Source organism: Manis pentadactyla, chromosome Y (genome assembly GCF_030020395.1).
Source record: "Manis pentadactyla isolate mManPen7 chromosome Y, mManPen7.hap1, whole genome shotgun sequence".
Lineage (NCBI taxonomy): Eukaryota > Metazoa > Chordata > Mammalia > Pholidota > Manidae > Manis > Manis pentadactyla.
This window is the reverse complement of record NC_080039.1, coordinates 25475186-25497417: the sequence shown is the minus strand read 5'-3', so window position 1 is coordinate 25497417 and position 22232 is coordinate 25475186. Positions and strand designations below refer to the sequence as shown.

At 36.2% G+C, this 22232-nt stretch overlaps 1 protein-coding gene across 3 annotated transcripts in view; it reads right to left on the bottom strand.

Moving 5' to 3' along the window:
- Positions 1-4953: 4953 nt before the first annotated feature.
- The window catches only part of LOC130682129 (probable ubiquitin carboxyl-terminal hydrolase FAF-X), a 165969-nt gene continuing 148690 nt past the window's right edge, over positions 4954-22232 (bottom strand). For all 3 annotated transcript variants that reach the window (XM_057496262.1, XM_057496264.1, XM_057496263.1), the window contains 12 exons: positions 21182-21323; positions 19596-20334; positions 19075-19198; positions 18240-18465; positions 17643-17772; positions 10061-10246; positions 9430-9650; positions 9253-9341; positions 6948-7104; positions 6610-6825; positions 6120-6215; positions 4954-5142 (listed from right to left, as the gene is read on the bottom strand). In XM_057496262.1, the coding sequence (XP_057352245.1) occupies positions 5002-5142; positions 6120-6215; positions 6610-6825; positions 6948-7104; positions 9253-9341; positions 9430-9650; positions 10061-10246; positions 17643-17772; positions 18240-18465; positions 19075-19198; positions 19596-20334; positions 21182-21323 (2467 nt within the window). In that variant the 3' untranslated portion in view covers positions 4954-5001. The remainder of the gene's footprint in view (positions 5143-6119; positions 6216-6609; positions 6826-6947; positions 7105-9252; positions 9342-9429; positions 9651-10060; positions 10247-17642; positions 17773-18239; positions 18466-19074; positions 19199-19595; positions 20335-21181; positions 21324-22232) is intronic.

Sequence of the window (22232 nt, the reverse complement as noted above, 5' to 3'; positions counted from 1 at the left end):
GCTAACAATGCCACTAAACTTTTCATTAAGCACAACAAATATGAAAATCACACCCCTATGGTTGTGTTTAAACTATATAGCTCATTCTTCTGGAATACTGTAAGTAAGTGCCAATTTGAATCTCCTACAATACAGAACATTTTCTCAGCTTTATCAATGTAAACGTAATGAAGTTAAAAAACAGAGTCTCAGTGTCTAGTAGTGGCTGAATGGATAAAGAAGATGTGGTACACATACACAATGGAACACTACTCAGCTAAGAGAAAATAAATCATCCTCTCAATAGATTCTGAAAAAGCATTTGATGAAATTTAATATCCACTCATGATAAAAACTCCCATCAAAATGCATATAGAGGGCACGAACCTTAACTTAATAAAATGACATATATGACAAGCCCACAGACAGCACAACGAGCTGAAAGCTTTTCCTTTAAGAAGAGGAACAAGACAAAGATGCCCACTCCCCCCACTTCTATTCAACGTAATACTGGAGGTCCTAGCCACTGCAGTCAGACAACAAAAAGGGAGAAAAGGCATCCAGATTGGCAAGGAAGAAGTGCAATGGTCCCTTATCAGATGACATGATATTGCTCATAAAAATACTCTAAATACCTATACTCTGAAAACTACAAGACACTCTTAACAGAAGTTAAAAGAGGACACCAACAAATGGAAACATCCCATGCTCTTGTCTAGGAAGAACTAATATCGTCAAAACGGCCATCCTGCCTAAAGCAATCTACAGATTCAATGCAATGCCTATTAAAATAGCAACAGCATTCTTCAATGAACTGGAACAAATAGTTTTAAAATTTATATGAAACCACAATACATCACAAATAGACAAAGCAATCCTGAGAGGGAAGAATAAAAGCAGGAGGCATCTCACTTCCCAACTTCAAGCTCTACTTCAAAGCCACAGTAATCAAGATAATTTGGCACTGGCACAAGAACAGAACCACAGACCAGTGGAACAGATTGGAGAGTCCAGATATTAACCCAAACATATACAGTCAATTAATATATGATAAAGGAGCCATGGCCATACAAAGCAGAAATGACAGCAATTTTAACCACTGGTGTTGGCAAAACTGGACAACTACATGTAAGACAATGAAACTGGATCACTGTCTAACCCCATACACAAAAGTAAATTCGAAATGGATCCAAGACCTGAATTTAAGTCATGAAACCGTAAAACTCTTAGAAAAGAACATAGTCGAAAGACTCTTGGACATAAACACGAGCAACCTCTTCATGAACCTATCTCCCCGGGGAAGGGAAACAAAAGCAAACATGAACAAGTGGGACTATATCAAGCTGAAATGCTTCTGTACAGCAAAGTGCACCATCAATACAACAAACACTCATCCTACAGTATGGGAGAATATATTCATAACTGACAGATCCAATAAAGGATTGACATCCAAAATATAAAAAGCTCACATGCCTCAACAATCAAAGTGCAATCCAATCAAAAAATGGGCAGAGCAGCTGAACAGACAGTTCTCCAAAGAAGAAATTTAGATGGACATGAAAAGATGCTCCACATCACTAGTCATCAGAGAAATACAAATTCAAACCACAATGATATCACCTCACACTAGCAAGGATCACCACCACCCAAAAGACAAACAACAACAAATGTTGGCGAGGTTGTGGAGAAAGGGGAACCCTCCTACACTGCTGGTGGGAATGTAAACTTATTCAACCATTGTGGAATGAAGTGTGTACCTCCAAAAGCTCAAAACAGAAATATCATTAGATCCAGGAATTCCACTCGTAAAAATTTACCCTAAGAATGCAGCAGCCCAGTTTGAGAAAGACATATGCACCCCTATGTTTATTGCAGCACTATTTACAACAGCGAAGAGATGGAAGAAACCTAAGTGTCCCATCAGTAGATGAATGGATAAAGATGTTCTACACATACACAACGGAATATTATTCAGCCATAAGAAGAAAACAAATCCTACCATTTGCAACATGGATGGAGGTAGAGGGTATTATGCTCAGTGAAATAAGCCAGGCAGAGAAAGTCAAGTACCAAATGAATTTCACTCATATGTGGAGCATAAGAACAAAGCAAAATCTGAAGGAACATAACAGCAGCAGGATCACAGAACCCAAGAATGGTCTAACAGTTACCAAAGGGAGAGGGACTGGGGAGGACGGGTGGGAAGGGAGGGATAAGGGGGAGTGGAGGTGGGGGAAGAAAAGGGGCATTACGACTGGCATGTATAATGTGTGGAGTGGGGCACGGGGAGGGCTGTTGCAATACAGAGAAGACAAGCAGATTCTACAGCATCTTGCTACACTGGACACTGACTGCAATGGGGTTTGTGGGGGGACTTGGTGATGGGGAGCCTAGTGAACATGTTTGTTCCTCACGTAACTATAGATTAATACCAAAAATAAAAAAAAAACTGTGGTAGGATACTAGGGGCGGTGATGGATATAATCTATGTCCTTGATGGTGATGTTTTCACAGGTGTATACTTAATCCAAAAGTCACTGACTTGAACAGTTAAGTAAATACAGCTTTTGACATATTATATCCCAATAAAATACATTTTTAATCACATGCATTAAATAAAAGTACATTTCTGTAGTAAAAAAAGAAACCCTAAATAAGAGATTGGTTATGTAGAGTAGTGATTATATACAGTGGAAAGAATACCTTCCATTTACATTTGTATTTCTACTTTTCAGTTCACATGCTGTTTGTCAAAAAAACCCCAGACTTTCTTGTCCGTTAAAATAACATCAAATTCACACAAATACAGTCAACATTTGTAGATTCTGTATTTACTAATATGTCTGGTTAGTAAAATTCACTTGTAATCTCACAATCGATACTGTGTGGCCATTCACTGATGTGCACATAACAGCAAAAATTTTTACTTGCCTGGTATGAATGTTCTCAGAGAAAGCTAAGCAAGGTGAAAATGACCTACAAATATACGTATTTTTCCTAGTGAGTGCCACTTCTACTCCTTTTTTTCCTACTTCTTGTTGCATCTTTGCTATTAATGGCCCCCAAGCAAAATACTAAGTGCTGTCTAGTATTCTGAAGCATAGGAAGTCTCTGACATGCCTAATGGAGAAATTACATTTTAGATAAGCATTGACTAAGGATGAGTCAAAAGGCTGGTAGCCTTGAGTTCAATGTGGATTAATAATGGATATGAAGTAAGGTGTCTTTATACAGATACGGATATAAGACCAGTTAGTATAATAATAGGTTGATGAAAATATGATCAGAGGTTTATAGGCCCTAACCCTGCATTTCCCCTAGGAGCACTGGTTCAATTATTTGCTAACTCAGTGTGCACAATGACTTTATAGAATATAACTAATGTAAATAACAAGAACTGCCTAAAAGAATGTGCCAAAAGTATGCGTCTGTTTAATGTGGGAAATTTTTGAAGGGTCAATGCTTAGTTTTCTTTCCTCTAAATCCTTATACACATGGGAAAGGGTGAATCAGTTCTTAGTACAACAGCACAATGTATTTGAAATAATGAACTCATCATTATGCCATGGCATATTTTCAAAATAATTAATTTTAACGTGTAGTCCTTAAGAACAAAAGAATAACCAGAACCAAAAACACACCACAGGACAAAACCATTCTTAAACCAAATTCTAGTTGTGAATTAAGCAAAACAATTTCTATAAAACAAAACAGCAAAATATTAAATAGTATAGAACAGGATCTGTATTTTTCGCAGGGATCTTTTTTGCAGGGACATTTGTGTTATAAACTGGTTCCAAAATATTACACACATTCACAAGTTATCAATTCTTTTTAAATATAGTATTAACTCAAGTTTCTTGGATTTCCGAAGCAAATGTTTATTCTAAAACAGCACTTCAGAATTACACTTATGAGAAGTTTATGTTTTAAACTTCACAACAATTGAGTTTTGGAATGGAAAAGGATCTGGGACAATTCTTGCCCTCAAGCAAATTGTGACTGACTAGAAAATCAGCCAGACATCTTGGTGCAATGTTACTTCCAAACACTGGAATTCTGATGACATCCCCTTCACTGGTCTCCTGTAGAGACAAAATTTTAGAACCTTCACCTAATAAACTCTATCAGAAAGAAAACACATCAAATGTAGTCTCTTATTAAGTTCCATACATTCTGGCATAGCAAAGTTTTGCATAGTTATTTTAATATCTTAAAATTTCTATTTTTAAAACTTTCACATTTTCAAATACCATAAAAAGAATGAACTGACAAACATTGAAAATAAAGAATATCTGTAACTAAAAACTGCTTGTTTGTTACATATCTCCCCTGATTATATTTTTTTCTTCTGTAAGACATAAAAACGCTTGGCAAACAGCTCTTTTGGGGGTTAACTGCTGTCATTCAGGTAATTTTGTCCTCAGTGGCTACACAAACTTACAGCGCGACATGCTAATGTTGCCATTAGCATAACTACACATTTTAGAATGACTGAAGTAGTGACAGAATAATAGGGCAATGAAAAATACCCAGGAACAATGTTATATACCCGTTTTTCCAGCATTATCCATATTAATTCAAAGGCTACTTATTAGCCTTAACAAAGCTGCTATAACTAAAAATCAACAAGATACTACTGGTATGATTGATAATGGATGGGCTCTTTTGATCCAATTGCTATGAAGATATACTGCTTGCAGAATGCAGCAGACCTAAGAAAAATTCTTGTTTGTAGCTGACTCCTAATCCAAAATTTTTTCTTGCTTAAGAGTTCACACACATTAATATACTATATACCCTTTACCATTTACATATTAGTACCAGCCATTTATTACAAAAGACTGCACACTTTTCCTACAGGTGGCTTATATATTGACAGCAAATTTCTGAAAATAAAACAGTGAATATACTTTCTATGGTAAATGATTTTTCTAGTTTTAAATACAAGCCAGACACAGAAAAAGTCTGGACTGTAAGGCCTGAGTGTGTGGTTAAAGGAACCAGTTAAATACGGGTGTTTCACTGATCCTTTATTTGAGACAGGGATACTTCTTCATTGCCTCCTTCATAATTTTCTTGTGCTTGTTGACCAGTTTGCTGGTAGCTGTTCAAGGGATGTGCTGCAGGCCCTGTATATGGCTGACCATGCACATGATTACTCTGAGGGTGAAAGAGACCTGTAGGTTAAACTTTTCACATATCACAATCAAATAAAAAGACGTGAGCTGAAATTTGTATAAAAGCAGATATGTCTATTTCTAGGAATTTATCTTTAAAAAATACTGCTCATGCAGTAGTTAAGTAACTTAGAAGTCTATTCCTGAATTGCTACAAGTACCACTATGACAAACAATGTTTTGAGAAAAAGCTACACATGAATCTGTGAGGTTATGACAGAATATTATTTTTCCTCTCACCAAGAAAGTGTTTTGACACTGTTTTTTCACCAATGCCTCTGATAACAGAATTGGTTCCTCTAAGTGTGGTCCTTGATTAGCCCTACCAAAATCAGTGGGAAACTTGTTAGAAATGAAAAGTGTTGCACCACACTCACGCCAACTGAATAAAAAATTCTGAAGGTGGGACATAGCAACGTCTATTTCTAACAAAGCCTTTAGGTGATTCTCAGGAATACCTACTGTCTTAAAAGATCTGAATTGGTCATGTTTGTGGTTTAAACTCAGGACCATCCTCCTAAAACTTATCCCCAAAATTTTATTTGGGAATGAACATTTGATCATCTGTGTTTCTCAGCGAACCATCTATTAAAAAATCAAAAACTTAATAAAAAATACATTCTTAGTGAAAATCAGTCCTGCAGCAAAACCAATCAAGACTTCCTTAACATTTCTTTGATAGTTATGAATTTTATGTTAATGTAAAACATCACCCATTTTTATTAATTAAGGCCTGTGTAGTTGGCAGAGGAAATACCACATGGGCAGACAGAAACATGCTCTTTCAACCCAGTAACTCCTCATCATCTTGGCAAGCTATTCTAGATAACTTGTTACTACATAACATTACAACTAGTAAGTTACAAAACATTTAAGACAAATAAATGCTTTTAAGTAAAGCACAAAGAATTGGTTTAGGGGATAAAAATTAAAAACAAAAATACTCCGATTCCTATTTACCTGCTGATAGTGAGATCCAGATGAATTAGTATATAATGGGGCATCTTCTGCTGCAGAGGACTGATGCTCATCTGGGGTATCTTGGTCTTCTGGATGCTAGTTTTAAATATTTAAAAGAGATTACAAGTTTGATTATAAAAGCAACTTAAATTTATTTTTATTCTACCAGTGAGACAGTTAAAAAAAATCTAAAAAGCTGCCATGTTTAATGTTTTTTCATTTACTGTGATAAAATAACTTGCAGTTAGAGAAAAACATTTAGATTATCCTAAATATGTTCTTAGACAGTTTCACAGCAATTTCTCCAAAATATAGAGAACAGAGGAGGTTAAGCTCTGTTGATGACTTAAAAAAAATCAATCACCACTAAACACTAAAACAAACAAACTGCAACACATATTCTTTACACAGTAACATGGCCTATAAAAAATTACTTTTCTTTCTTCCATTTCTATTTGCTGTCCATTGATGGCTTTTATTTATTTTTTACCTCCTCTGGACAGAATTCACAAGCTTTTTCGAGTGTCATCCTAGCACTATGTGACCTCCGTAATAAATAAGAACGTGATGATGTTTTACTGCTTTGCACTGGAGAAGACCAATTGTTATCACTGCATTGAGGGTTGCCAGTGTACGGTATTTTTTCAAGTTCACATGCAAGCCATTCCACTGCACAGATCCACTTTCTTATAAGATCTCCATTACCCTTCAAAAGAAAATAAAACTATTCAAGCAAAAGAATTTGGAATAATTTCTGTGTTAATTTAAAATGCAAATTCCAAATTTCCATGATTCCAGTTACTACAAAACTTAAGAAAAGACTCTCACCTTTAATATTTGGTAAGCAACAGGACAACTGCTAAACAGAGCTACAACACATTTTATACACTGATACGCTCTTTTTTGATAGTGATTTTTAGAGCAATGGATTATTATAAACAATCCATCTCGATCATCTGGGATTCCTTTAAGAGCATTACAAATTCTAAAAAAGAAGAAAGAAGATATAAAAATTTGTGACAGGTAGTAAACATTTGAAGCCTACTGTGCACCGTTCAGCACACGTTTTTTTTTTGAAGTGTCGATCTAATCTAGTTAACTCTCTTAAGCTTCGGTAAACTCATTTACTTCTTGAGAAAACAAGTACAGAAATAAAAAAGCAGCCACATATCCCAGACTTATACTCAAGTTGGGAAGTTGGCTACCAGTCCGACCTGAGAATTTGAAGTCTTAACAAACTGTCATCAATCCAAAATGCTTTTGCTATAAGAATACCAATGCTGCATTGTTTTTATTGCAGTTATCTACAAGTATGTCTTATCTTCATGACTAGAGAATTGTTTTGCTTTGAATCAGATCATTTTTAAAAATTGTATCTTGGAGTGCAAAGTGAGGTTCTAGCGACTACAAAGTGATATCACTTGACAATACAAAATTAACTAGAATTCTCTTCCTTAGAATACACATATGGTGGGTAAAGCAATTTTCACTGGCAAGAGTAAAATCTGATTCATTTGCTATTGACAAATGATTGAACCTTAGTTCCAGCCACATCTCAACATAACATTTACCTTGGCAATTTAAAAATCAGTTATGGGAAAAACACAACTTTTCGCTTTGCAACAGTACCTGGAGAAAGTTATCTAAAAAAAAAAAAATCCTTTAATTTTACTGAATAGAGTATAATTGTATTCCCAATCAAAACCAAACATGTGTGTATATGCATGTGTAGGCTTGTTTGCCACAAACATGTTTATAATGTCAGTGGTTTTTCAACCTAATCATTTCAGACAAAAAAATGTAACATGTATAGGCACTGTTTATTTTGAAACACGTGTAGTATATAGATTTTTCATTCATGTTTTAAATGATAATGAAGTTGACAACTCACTATTTCTGACATAGTATCATCAGTGCAACTGCTTTCATATACCTTGTAATCAAATACTGCCTTTCCCTTCTTGTTCTGTTGCCTGTAACAGTGTCTGGCACATAGTAGATACTTTGTAAATATCTCTTAAATAATGTCTACTGAATAAAATACATGTTCATCATACAAAACATTTATTTCAAGCTTGTGCTCATAATTCCCTGTCAATTTGTACCCAAAAGCCCACCATTTCCCACATTAACCCAGTATTTATACTTTTACGATCACTTCCTTGGTAGAAAAAAGAAAACCAGGTGTGACTGATGAGTTTTAAGACATACATAAATTACACAGTAAACAACGTAAGTTTAGAAGCTCTTTAAAAAAAATAAAAGAGCTCATTAAAATATATCCCTTAAGACTTATCAAACTGTCTCATAACACTGAAATAGGTACTGAGTAATATATAGTGGTAGCTTAGAAATTTTAAATTTTAGTTTCATGGCAACTAGTTTTGGTTAATGCTATTTTGACAAAACTGATTTGTTTGAAATCTATGATGGTGAATTAGGTGACAATTTGAAAACTAATTAATTCAAGAATCTTGTATTTTCAGTCCCCCTGAAATTTAGTGATCTATCTTTTAAGCACTGTGTTCTTATACAAACTTTAGTTTTTCCTAATAACTAATGTGACAGTATGTATACATATTTGTTTCCTATATGAAACTATTTACTTCCTATATTAAACTAGTTTCATCAGTGAAACTTGCAGGCTGAATTTTAGCACAATGAACACACATAGGAGGAATTCTGGAAGGAAGTCTGAGGCCTTTTAGGAAGCTAACAGTTCTAAAAACTCATATTAACTCCCCATATACTAATAAGAGAACTAATATGCTGGGGATTATTTTTAGAAAACAGTATTACCTAGTATAACCAATTAAGAAAATGAGTGCAATGTAATCCTACAATATTAATAGAACTTAAATACTTACAAAAAAAACCAATTCATTTTCTTTAAATAAATTAAAGAAAAAAACTAGTATTAAGTATGAAACGACTAAGAGAAAAGAATAAAAAATGGACCTATATTGAGATGGGTGCAACTGCTCCTTCATTTTTATGACATCATCGTATGTTTTTAAAGGTAAAACATTTAATAGAGCTTCAAGGAGTAAGAATGTATTTTTCTACTGGCAATTCCATTCATTTCTAGAATCATAAAAAATGTACTTATTCTGGAAGCAGACAGAGTATGTACCTGAGAGTCTGCCAGGAATCCTCAATCAGTAAAATCTGCAAAAGCATATCCAAATATGGCTGAAGTTCATAGGTGTCTGAGGAGGCAACCTAAACATAGGTAAAGTATAGTTGAATTACTTATTTAAAGGAATAGTGAATCAAATTGTAGACATCTGAATGTTTATTTTCCTTTAACCTGCCAGAGAAGTTCACAGAGGACAGTAGATGAGAACTGAGGATTCTCCCAGCAGCAAAAATGAAGCAAGCTGATGGTTTCCTCTGAGTCACTACAATCTTCAATAATTTTCTTCACGTAACTTGTTCTCACAAATAAAATGTCCGCCACATTCTGCTGAATTGGCATTATAGGCTGTGATAAATTAGGGTCACCAAAAGGATTTGGAAGAGGAGGATTACCTAGAACAGATTTGTCATCAATGAAAAGCCAACTGACTTCTTTGCAAACTTACAATACTGAATTTTATTTCTAAACTGGCAAGTTAAATTAAATTTCTAAGCACAATAAAATGATCAGACAGAGTTAAGATGATAAAGACGCATAACTAAATGCTGACATTGAAGGAAAAAAACCTAGTTACGATTCTTAATGCAACCATTTCACAAATAAGGAATTTTTATCGTAGTAAATTATAAAAGGTTCTCTTTTAAACATGTGAGAAAATTAATGGTTAAGATATAATATACCCAAAGCATGGATCTTCACTGTTTTTTGTTTTTATAAATGTTCAGAATTTTAACTAAGTGCTATATAGGAAAGTAGCATTATTTTTGAACTACTGAAGAATGGATGGAACATTCCACTTTACCATTGATTGAAGACTGCATCCTTGATGAGACATTGCAACAGCGGATCAGCTGAGCTACTACTGAGTATAACTCGCCTAATTCAGCATATTGATACTTGATTGGAGGACCTGGCCCTTCATCTAAAGACACAAGCATAAAGGTAGCAGGTACATCCAATTTCAAGAGCTGTGTCTTTTCTGTCATACCTATAAAAAAAAAGGAGAAAAGTAATGTGTAGGAAAAACAGAGAAACCAAAACAATTAAAACGACAAGTGCTGCATTATTGAAAAAGTAATTAATATAGCCACATACTATTTTTATGATTAAAGCTCATCCCATTTATTTAGACTGCAGAAATACAGATGGAATGCAGAAAAAACAGAAAATACATTGACTTAGTCTAACTATGGAGTAGTGATCATGACTCTGGCATTCCAATTACAGAGCCCTAAGGGAAAAGTAGCTTTTTTAGGACTGAGAGTAGGGGGCTAAGATAGCAAATCTCAACAAAGAAAGGTAAGATGATAAAAATAAACTAAATAAAATGAGAAAAATATTTTGTAAACCTGCCTCCTCCCCCACCTTCCTTCATATCAAAAAAACTTCTTGAGGAAAAAAAGCATCTAGATTGGCTGTTCCTACTTTCCTTATTTTCCCCTTCCTCATGCCCATTTAATTTGTCCCAAACTTGTTGGTTTGAAATGCAGGAACAGCTCTCACACTTAACTACCTTACTCTTCTTGAAACGCTTTAGCTTTGTATTCCCTTGCCCTCATTTTATTTCTACCTCTCTTTTGAAAACTTCTTACTTCCAATCTACAGTAATGCGTATCTTTATGCGGGTTTCAAATTTTGGATATCACACTGTTTTGTGGTCTTCTTAGATGTCCAACACTGTCAAAATTTAACCTGCTAATCTTCAAGTCACATCTTGGACTTGATAAACCTCATTAGTACAGTAGCCCTTTCATCCTTGGTGGTTACATTGTAAGACACTCAGTGGGTGCTTGAAACTGTGGATATACTGAAGAAAAAACCAAAGTGTGGCATCTGTGTGTGTGTGTGTGCGCGCGCGTATGTGTCTGTGCACACGCGCGCGCCTGTGTATAAAGTATACAGGCATATCTATGAGGAAGTTTAATTTGTAAATTAGACATAGTAAAATAACAGTAATAGGACATAACAATCGTACTGTAATAAAAGCTGTATAATATGGTCTCTCAAAGTATTTTACTGTACTCTTCATTCTCCTTTTGATATGAGATAATGAAATGCGTGTGTGATATGAAATGAAGGTGAATGATGTAGGCCCATGACATAGTGTTATGCTTCCCATTGACCTTCTGATGCTACGTCAGGAGGAGGATCAAATCACATGCTTCCCTGGCTGAGGTTGGCTTCTGGTAACTGAAATTGCAGAAAGTTTTCAAAACCACAGATAATGGGCAACCAGTGTATGCTATAGTGGTTCTCGATGCCCTCATGGTAAAGCACAGACTGTCTAACAAGACTTGCCGAGAGAGCATGATTATAGCATTTTGCGAGTCCCTTCTGCTATTTTAAGTCACAAAGTGGCCTTCAATATCCAATGACCCAGGTCTTTCCATCTACCATTTACTCTGTTTACCAACCAATTCCTATACCACCTTCTCTAACAAGCCTTTTCTTACTCTCTAAGCATAGTTCAGATATTCCTGGCTTGTATTTCACAGCACTTTGCATTTTCTGTTGCATCATGTAATACTTGTAATCCATTAATATTCTTCATACATTGCTGTATTCCCAGGACCACAAAAAGAGTTCACAAATTCTTATTTGACACTCAAAAAGTTCTATGAAGTTTTTTGTAAGGTTGGTGTTATGGCATTTCTGGCAAAAACCTACCTTGATTAGACATGTGTTATCTTTTCCTTTATCCATTACCCACTGATTGCCCAGGAATTAAAATTCATTATATATCACAGAAATATTTATATGATTGACTGTAGGGTGCTGACACATACTTCCTTGGGGGATGTCACAAGTATGGCAAATGCACTGTTTCACCTTTTTTAAAATCTAAAAAATTCTGAAACCTCAGAGAGAACCAAGATGGCGGCGTGAGTAGAGCAGCAGCAATCTCCTCCCAAAACCATATATATTTTTGAAAATACAACAAATACAACTAATCCTAAAAGAGAGACCAGAAGACACAGGACAACGGCCAGACTACATCCACACCTGCGAGAACCCAGCGCCTCGTGAAGGGGGCAAGATACAAGTTGTGGCCCGGCGGGACCCGAGCATCCCACACCTCAGCTCCCGGCGGGAGGGGGAGAGTCGGAGCGGGGAGCGAGAGGGAGCCCAGGACTGCTAAACACCCAGCCCTAGCCATCCGCACTGGAGCGCAGACACACAGTGCATGCTTCGGGTGCTGGAAACTAGGGAAACAGGACAGTTAAGGCCTGTGAGCGGGTCCCCACAGGCGGCGCACCCGGGACAAAGAAAAGCGAGTGCTTTTTGAAAGTCTTATAGGGACAGGGACCCCACAGCTGGACGGAAGCGCCCTGGGACAGCTAGTCAAGCAGCTGCGAATCCCAGGGAACTTTGGGCACCTGACCCCCTGCAGCGCAGCTCGGAGGCCCCTCACCGTGGTAAACAGCCTCCCGCCTGTTCCACCTCTGACGCGGCTCCTCCTCATTGGAGCAGCAGCCCGAGGCAGGCCATGCCCACAGCAACTGCAGGGCTAAATAAACTCCATAGATGCTGGGCTAGATCAGAAGCCCCGTCTGCACACAGCTGCCCAGCACAAGCCGCTAGAGGCCACTGTTCTCCCAGGAGAGGAAGGCCTTAAACTGGCAAGAAGGGACTTTCTCTTACCCAACACACACGCCAGCTCCCCACAAATACATCTATCACCATGAAAAGGCAGAAGAAATTGATACAGACCAAGATCACAGAGGCAAACCCTGAGAAGGAGATAGACCTAACCAGTCTTCCTGAAAAAGAATTAAAAATAAAGCTCATAACCATGCTGATGGAGCTGCAGAGAAGTATGCAAGAGGTAAGGGATGAAGTCCGGAGGGAGATTACAGAAATGAAACAATCTCTGGAAGGATTTATAAGCAGAATGGAAAAGATGCAAGAGGCCATTGATGGAATAGAAACCAGAGAACAGGAATGCATAGAAGCTGACGCAGAGAGAGATAAAAGGATCTCCAGGAATGAAACAATATTAAGAGAACTGGGTGACCGATCCAAAAGGAACAATATCCGCATTATAGGGGTACCAGAAGAAGAAGAGAGAGAAAGAGATAGAAAGACTATTTGAAGAAATAATTGCTGAAAACTTCCCCAAACTGGGGAGGAAATAATCCACAAGACCATGGAAGTGTACAGAACTCCCAACAGAAAGGACCCAAGGAGGACACAACACCAAGACACATAATAATTAAAATGGCAAAGATCAAAGACAAGGACAGAGTTTTAAAGGCAGTGAGAGAGAGGGAAAAGGTCACCTACAAAGGGAAACCCATCAGGCTATCATCAGACTTCTCAACAGAAACCTTACAGGCCAGAAGAGAATGGCATCATATATTTAATGCAATGAAAGAGAAGGGCCTTGAATCCAGCATGACTATCATTTAAATATGAAGGAGGGATTAAACAATTTCTGGACAAGCAAAAGTTGAGGGAATTTGCCTCCCACAAACCACCTCTACAGGGTATTTTAGAGGGACTGCTCTAGATGGGGGCACTTCAAAGACTAAACAGATGCCACCAGAGAAAATAAAATAACAGCAAAGAAAGCAGACCAACCAAATACTAACTAAAGGCAAAAAATAAAATCAACTACCCACAAAAGCAGTTAAAGGAAGCACAAAAGAGCACAGAATTAAATAACCAACATATAAAGAACGGAGAAGGAGGAATAAGAAGGGAGGAAAAACAAAGAATGACCAGACAGTGTTTAAAATACCTCAATAAGTGAGTTAAATTAGACAGTAAGATATTAAAGAAGCAAACCTTGAACCTTTGGCAGCCACGAATCTAAAGCCTATAATGGCAATAAGTACGTATCTTTCAATAATCAATTTAAATGTAAATGGTCTGAATGCACCAATCAAAAGACACAGAATAATAGAATGGATAAAAAAGCAAGACCCATCTCTATGCTGCTTACAAGAGACTCACCTCAAACCCAAAGACTATAGGAACAAAGAACGACTGAAGGAACCAAACAGCAGCAGAATCATAGAACCTAAGAATGGACTAACAGCTACCAAAGGGAAAGGGACTGGGGAGAAAGGGCAGGAAGGGAGGGATGAGGGTGGGGAAAAAGAAAGGGGACATGACGATTAGCATATATAATGTGGGGGGGCACGAGGAGGGCTGTGCAACGCAGAGAAGATAAGTAGTCATTTTACAACATCTTACTGCGCTGATGGACGGTACTGTGGTGGGGTTTGTGAGGGGGATTTGGTGGTGGGGGGGGACCCTGGTAAGCATAGTGCTCTTCATGTAATTGTAGATTAATGACAACAAAATTAATTAATTAAAAAAAAATTCTGAAACCTAAACCCGTATCTAGCCATAAGAATTTAAGATTAAGATGGACAATCTACACTCATTTATGGCAGTGAAAATTGGCATTAGATTATACCATGGGTCAGCTGTGAGCAGCTTAGGAAGCAGTATCTAAAATGGAAACGGAGTAAAATAGGATTTCTGTAGTCCTTAAATTTGTAGTTTTGCATAAAAAAGGATTAAAACAAGGATGTTATTTATATTTGGTTTGTGTTTCAATTATATGCTAATTCTTCGAAATTTCAAACAATACGCTAATTATTTGAATCAATTTCTCATAAAAACCTAAAAATATGTATTGCAAAACTCATATCTAGACTACACCAGAAAAATTAGGAACTCTGAATTGCTGGTACACCAACACCTAAATCACTGACATTTAAATTTATAACTCAACTATAACAAATTCATTCTTTCCCTTCTTAATAAATTAAGAATAACTTAAAACAACACTGAAAATACTACAGAATTTCTTATGTACACTTGTGGCTATCCATCCATTCATTCAACTGTGACTGAGTACCACTATGCCGACTCCTGAACACAGAAATTTGCAGTCTAGTTGGAGAGGAAGACAGTAATACCTAAAACTACCAAAATACAATGGTACACAGCATAACACAGTAACACAGTGTAACTTTTTAGGTAAGCATGTGAAACCATAGAGAAGAAATGCACCGATGCTGTGAGAAAAAGCAGGATCCTGTAATATGCTATTTTTGAAAATTAAAATTATTAACTGATAGTGTTCCCAACAGGAGAATTGAAGTGAATAATGTGTGTAATATTATCCATGATTTTATCTTAATTTTAGCAAAACACATGTACAGGCCAACTTCTTAAATGACAAGTACCAACAAGTAGGATCCTTTAATATCCTCAGATGGAGCCGAGATGGCATGAAACTCACACCATGCTCCTGGCTAGGGAGAATTAATATTGTCAAAATGGCCATCCTGCCCAAAGCAATATACAGATTCGATGCAATCCCTATCAAATTTCCAAGAGCATTCTTCAATGAACTGGAACAAATAGTTCTAAAATTCATATGGAACAACCAAAGACCCAGAAGACCCAAAGCGATCCTGAGAAGGAAGAGTAAAGGGGGGGGGATCTCGCTGCCCAACCTCAAGCCCTACTACAAGAGCACAGTAATCAAGACCATTTGGTACGGGCACAAGAACAGAGCCACAGACCAGTGGAACAGAATAGAGACTCCAAACATTAACCTAAACATATATGGTCAATTAATATTTGATAAAGGAGGCATGAACATACAATGGGGAAATGACACTCTCTTCAACAGATGGTGCTGGCAAAACTGGACAGCAATGTGTAAGAGAATGAAACTGGATCACTGTCTAACCCCATACACAAAAGTAAATTTGAAATGGACCAAAGCCTGAATGTAAGTCACGAAACCTTAAAACTCTTAGAAGAAAAGATAGGCAAAAATCTCTCAGACATAAACATGAGTGACTTCTTCATGAACGTATCTCCCCAGGCAAGGGAAACAAAAGTAAAAATGAACAAGTGGGAGCATAAGAAGCTGAAAAGCTTCTGTACAGCAAAGGACACCATCAATAGAACAAAAAGGTATCCTACAGTATGGGAGAATATATTCATAAATGACAGATCCAATAAAGGGCTGACATCCGAAATATACAAAGAGCTCACACACCTCAACAAACAAAAAGCAAATAATCCAATTAAAAAATGGGCACAGGATCTGAACAGACAGTTCTCCAAAGCAGAAGTTCAGATGGCCAACAGACACGTGAAAAGATTCTCCACATCGCTAATCATCAGAGAAATGCAAATTAAAACTGCAATGGGATATCACCTCACACAAGAAAGGATCACCACCATCCAAAAGACAAAGAACAACAAATGTTGGCAAGGTTGTGGAAATCGGGGAACCCTCCTACACTGCGGGTGGGAATGTAAATGTGTTCAACCATTGCAGAAAGCAGTATGGAGATTCCTCAAAATGCTCAAAATAGAAATACCATTTGAGCCAGGAATTCCACTTCCAGGAATTTACCCTAAGAATGCAGTACCCGATTTGAAAAAAACAGATGCACCCCTATGTTTATTGCAGCACTATTTACAATAGCCAAGTAATGGAAGCAACCTAAGTGTTCATCAGTAGGTGAATGGATGAAGAAGATGTGGTACATATATACACAATGGAACATTATTCAGCCATAAGAAAAGAAATCCTATCATTTGCAACAACATGGATGGAGCTAAAGGGTATTATGCTCGGTGAAATAAGCCCGGTGGAGAGACACTAGTACCAAACCATTTCACCCATGTGTAGAGTGTAAGAACAACAAAGAAAAACTGAAGGAACAAAACAGCAGCAGAATCACAGAACCCAAGAATGGACTAACAGTCACCAAAGGGAAAGGGACTGAGGAGGATGGGTGGGAAGGGAGGGATAAGGGTGCGGAAAAAGAAAGCGGGCACTACGATTAGCATGTTTAACTTGTGGGGGACACGGGGAGGCCTGTACAACACAGAGAAGACGAGTAGGGCTTCTGCAGCATCTTACTGTGCTGATGACAGTGACTATAATGGGCTTTGTGGCGGGGACTTGGTGAAGGGGGAAGCCTAGTAAACATAATGTTCTTCATGTAGTTGTGGATTACTGATACCAAAATAAAAATAAAAATAGCAGAATAAAAAATACACATATCTTTCCCGAGCCCTAGGAATTTTGATTCATAGGTGTGGGATGTGGCCTGGGAATCAGTAGTTTTTAAAACAGCATTAAGAGATAAAAATATGAGTAAGACAGTTTCTGAACTAAGGTTAGATCAATTATCAACAGAACAAGTACACAAAAATACTTTACTGTACAAGATGAGAAGTGCCATTAAAGAGTTATACAGAAAGTCTGAAGTGGGTTTTAAAATTTTAAGTACGGAATACTACTTCTGTCTAGAAGATATTAGATCTCATTACTTCAATTAAAATGCTTTCATCAAATATGAAATAATACAGCAAACAGAATTATGAGAAGTGCTTACCTAAACTGGCATACATTACAAACAGACTGAAATACTGCTGTAAATGATGGCCATGCTCTGAAACTTCCCTTCTCAGGAGATTTAAGACTGCCCTTAGTAAGTGGTCACTCAAGCTTAAGTTTTCACAGGCCTGTAAAAGACAAAATATTTTATTGGCAACAAGCTCATATATGTAAAGCTGCATCACTTAGACATGTCAAGAGAAAAATTATTAAATATAGTTGTCTCAGAGAGGGAATGAAGAACTGAGGATTTCACTATAGAAGCTGAATGATGTTGTTACTGCAAAAAAAAAAACCCATGTAGATAAAAAGGTAACTTGAAGATTTAAAATTAGCCATCGTAAAAATAAACCTTAACTGAACATACAATCGGAAGCCTACTATATAACTGCAAGTAACTGAATAAACAGAAGAAAGTTTCCTTATGTTTTAAGTTGCCCAATAATCATTATTCATTAATATGAAATACTTTCAATCAACTCAGTAATGCAGGCATGTATTAATTATGTTACACAAATGAATATGTTTACTTCTTTGATCTTGATAAAAAGAAACTTTATTCTTTTTGCATTATTAGTGAAAAGCTTTCAATTACCTGACTGGAAGGCCCCAGAGATGTAAAAGATGAAGGGCAAGGCCCATCTTGCAATGAAAAATGTGCAATAAATACTATAAGTTTTGCAAACGCATCCCTCACTTCGGTACTAGGGCACTCCAGAAGATATTCAGAGAAGCGATTTGGAACATTAAAAAGAACATTTTGAGCAAACCAAAAACGTACATTCTTGCAGTGATGGAGTAGAATGCACAGTGCATCATACCTAAGAGAAAAATATACGAGTATCAATTTTATTGACGTGCTTCTATTTCGATGGCTCCAGTGAACCAACAGGTTTCTATGAACCAAAAAAGATGTTCTTTACAATTAATTAGGCCTGAGACTTGGTCTAGTTCCTCAATTACAAAAATGAATAAATGAGAACTTGTGTAGGTAGATGCAAATCTATAATCAGACTCTTCCTGATTCAGTGATATTTCCTTAACAAGTATTCTGAATGACGCTGAAAATAGTTGTGAAATCAAGGTATTCTAATGTCCCCATCATTTTTACAATCAGAACCTTAACCTGAATAGTGTAACTATTTTTTTTAAATCTCTATTAAATACGGAATTCCATCTACAAAGATTAAAGCATAATGCTTTCATGATAAAATACACAAAAAATGAAATGGAAACAGGAGTCAATTTCTGAATATTAAAAGCACATCAAGCAATTGTATTTTGATTTTTCTCTCAACATTCCTACTAAGATTTTTATTCTATATTGGAAATTTGAAAAAGGATTCCAACAATAGGGAAAAGTAAAGCACCACAGTAATGAACCACACCAACTCTTAAGTTTAATATGAATAAAATGAATAGCTATATACCAATCACTGGCAGGGCCACGGACTATTTTCTTTGTGTGAAATCCAGTGGTGAAGAGGAATTTAGCTGCAAGTTGAATACTAGTCATACTTATTTCTTCTGCTTCAGGCAACAAGTGATCTTGTCCTTAAACACAGCACACATATACAAACAAATTTTTGTTTAAAAATGCTCCATGTTTAAAACAACTTAGCTAAAATTTTGTACTTATCTTAGCACTTCACCAGATCATATTTCAAAGCAATGCTTCTGTAACAAAAATAACTATTACAAATAAAAGCTCTTTTACATTTGTAGATACTGACAGACACAATTCAAAGGTATGGCAGCTTAAATATTTGACTCTGAAGTAATGAACTGAACATGCTCACATATTCAAGATGAAAATGAGACTAATGATTTTATGGGAAAAAAGGTACAAGGAAAGAGAAAAATATTAAACACATATTGAAACCCGGCAAGAAATCCTAAAAGTGAAATAAAAAGTATCCTTTACTAGTAAGAAGCTAAATGCCAGACTTACCTGGAGCAGGGCTTAAGTAAATACCATTACATGTAAGTAGTTTTTTCATAAACTGAAAATACTCTACAGTGTACTGCATTTGGTTATGCATGAATTGCACATTTTCTTTCCATACACTTCTCCCAATGGCTGGTGACATAATCTGATGGGATCTTGTGAGCTCTGATATATATCTTATCATTTCATCATCTTGGTCTATTGTGTCCATTCGTTCATAAAAAAGTATATAAGCATTCCACCACCTTTGCTGCTGCAGGTATGACACGCACTTCGTCATACGATCAAATACTTGTCTCACATATTCTCCACCAAAGCACTCATTTTTCATTTCTTCATCATCATCCATTTTACACTCTGTTACATCTCCATCATCAAATTTATACCAGCGATTTCTCTCATCTTTATCATTCCTTTGAATGATGTAAGAATAATAATGTCCAACACTTGCTTGACCACTGTGCACAAGCACACCCACTAGTCTGTATTTTGCGCTTACTGCTGTCTCACTTTCAGACTGCACGTCCTGTTTTATCAATTGACTGTCTGGGTTTACATTATCTCTTTCCAGCTTTGCAACACCTGGTACTGTGTAAGGTTCCATATCCAGTTCTCGTGGAAATTCAAAATAATCATTGAATTTAACTGGACAGTCTCTTTCCCAGTCATAGCCAAATCGTTTCAATTGGATAGCAAGAACAGGAGGTAATTTTTTAATTAGCAAGCGCTTTACTGTATCAACCTACAAAGAAACAAGGAATATACATGCATGTTTTCATAATTCAAATAATAACTAAACAACAGAATTTAAAACTTCACCATCTATCTACATTTACAAATAGATGACTAAATGATGATGAACACAAAGCCACCTGTCACAGTGACTTATTCAAAACATTTATACTAAAACTAAAAATACCTAGTCTCTCATTTGCTGAGAACTACAAAAATTATGTGACACAGAAACCAATTAGCACCTGGTTCCTTAATGTTACTATCTGTCCGATGCATACTGCTGTTGGATCATGTTACATTTTTGATGTTTTACCTTTACGACAATGAATAGGATCTGCTATGAGCAACTGAAGAAATACCGGGAAAGACATTTATTATTTATCATACCTGTATATTCAAAGACATGTTATGGACTGATCCTACAAACTGGTTAAGTTGCTCTATAAAATTAGTTGGCTGGGTCTAAAAATCAGACCTGGGTTTAAAGCTTAAGTGGGTGTGAAAATGTTATGTAACCAAATAAAATCATGTCAGTTCTTTTAAAGTTCAAGAGTAACCTGAAGAACGAAAGGGGAAACTACTAATACCAACTCTTCAGGTTTGAGTTCACTGGTAATTTTGACTTCTAAAATTAATCGTTCAATTGAAATGGTTTTTCTTGACAACTGGCAGCATTTATAGTATTGTTTCTCTGATAAATCTTTAAATCATTTATCGCTTTGAGTACCTCCCTGCTACCACCATTAACAAAGCATAGATAGAGCAGAAGTAAAATTTGAGGTTAATACAACTTGACATTTTTTAGTTCTTTCAAATACAATCATATTTATTTAAAAAAACTATACAATACCCACTTTTTTATCACATTTTTCACATCGATATGCATTTGCACCTTCTAATAAATCTCCTTTGATATACTGTTCCAAAGAATCAAGCAGGTTTTGGTGATTTCTAATGTCTACATTCAGAGTTGTAAAAGATTCTTCACATTCATATCTAAAGATACGTAAAACAATCAAATGGATTTATTCCTTAAGTTTCTAAACATTATCTTTAGTTGCAAACATTGCTAAAAATGTTTGCAGTATTTACTACGTCTCAAATTGGATATTTACTATGTCGTAAGTTTACAGTTATCTTTTACTGAACACTTTGTTCTGGACAATGTATTCGATTCTTTGCACACACTATCGTTCAGTCATCTTCATTAAAACCTGTTAAGAGATACATATCTATCCCTATCAAAAAGACAGGCAAACTGGGCGGGAGTGGGAAGAAGGTGCCAAAGACTAATTTAGTATAGTTTACAAGGCAGAGTAGTGATTTGAAGACAGCCTTGTCTGGTCTCATTATGTAAGTTCTTTATATTCTCTCATACTGTTATCTGTGTGGGTAGTAATTTGTGACAAAGTTAAGGATTTATCAAATTTAAAAAAGAAGAGACTATTCATGAAGTGAGTTTTTAATTGTTCCTGCATTTCTCTAATAGATAATGCAATAGCAGCTAGTATTCATGGCATTTATATGCCAGATTCTAACCTACTGTACACATTCAAAAATCCGACCAACATTTGCTTCTAGTGTTGTGTTCTGGAGTCACAACCATTGGAAGAGAAAAGTAATGTGAAATAGACAGTCAACATCCCATATTGAGGTGATTTTTTATAATGGGGATTTTGAAAAACTTCTGATGGCACATGCTAATAAACTCAGAAAATGGGAGGTAGAGAATACAATACAGTCTCACTCATTAAATTCATGTATCAAAAAAATATACCAAGTGCCTACTGTGTATAAAACGTAAGGGATATTACATGTTTGACATAGCACTTCCCATTTATAAAGATTTATAGTATGTAACCTAGATTACAAACATTGTAATTCAGAAAGAGAAAAAGAAAAAAG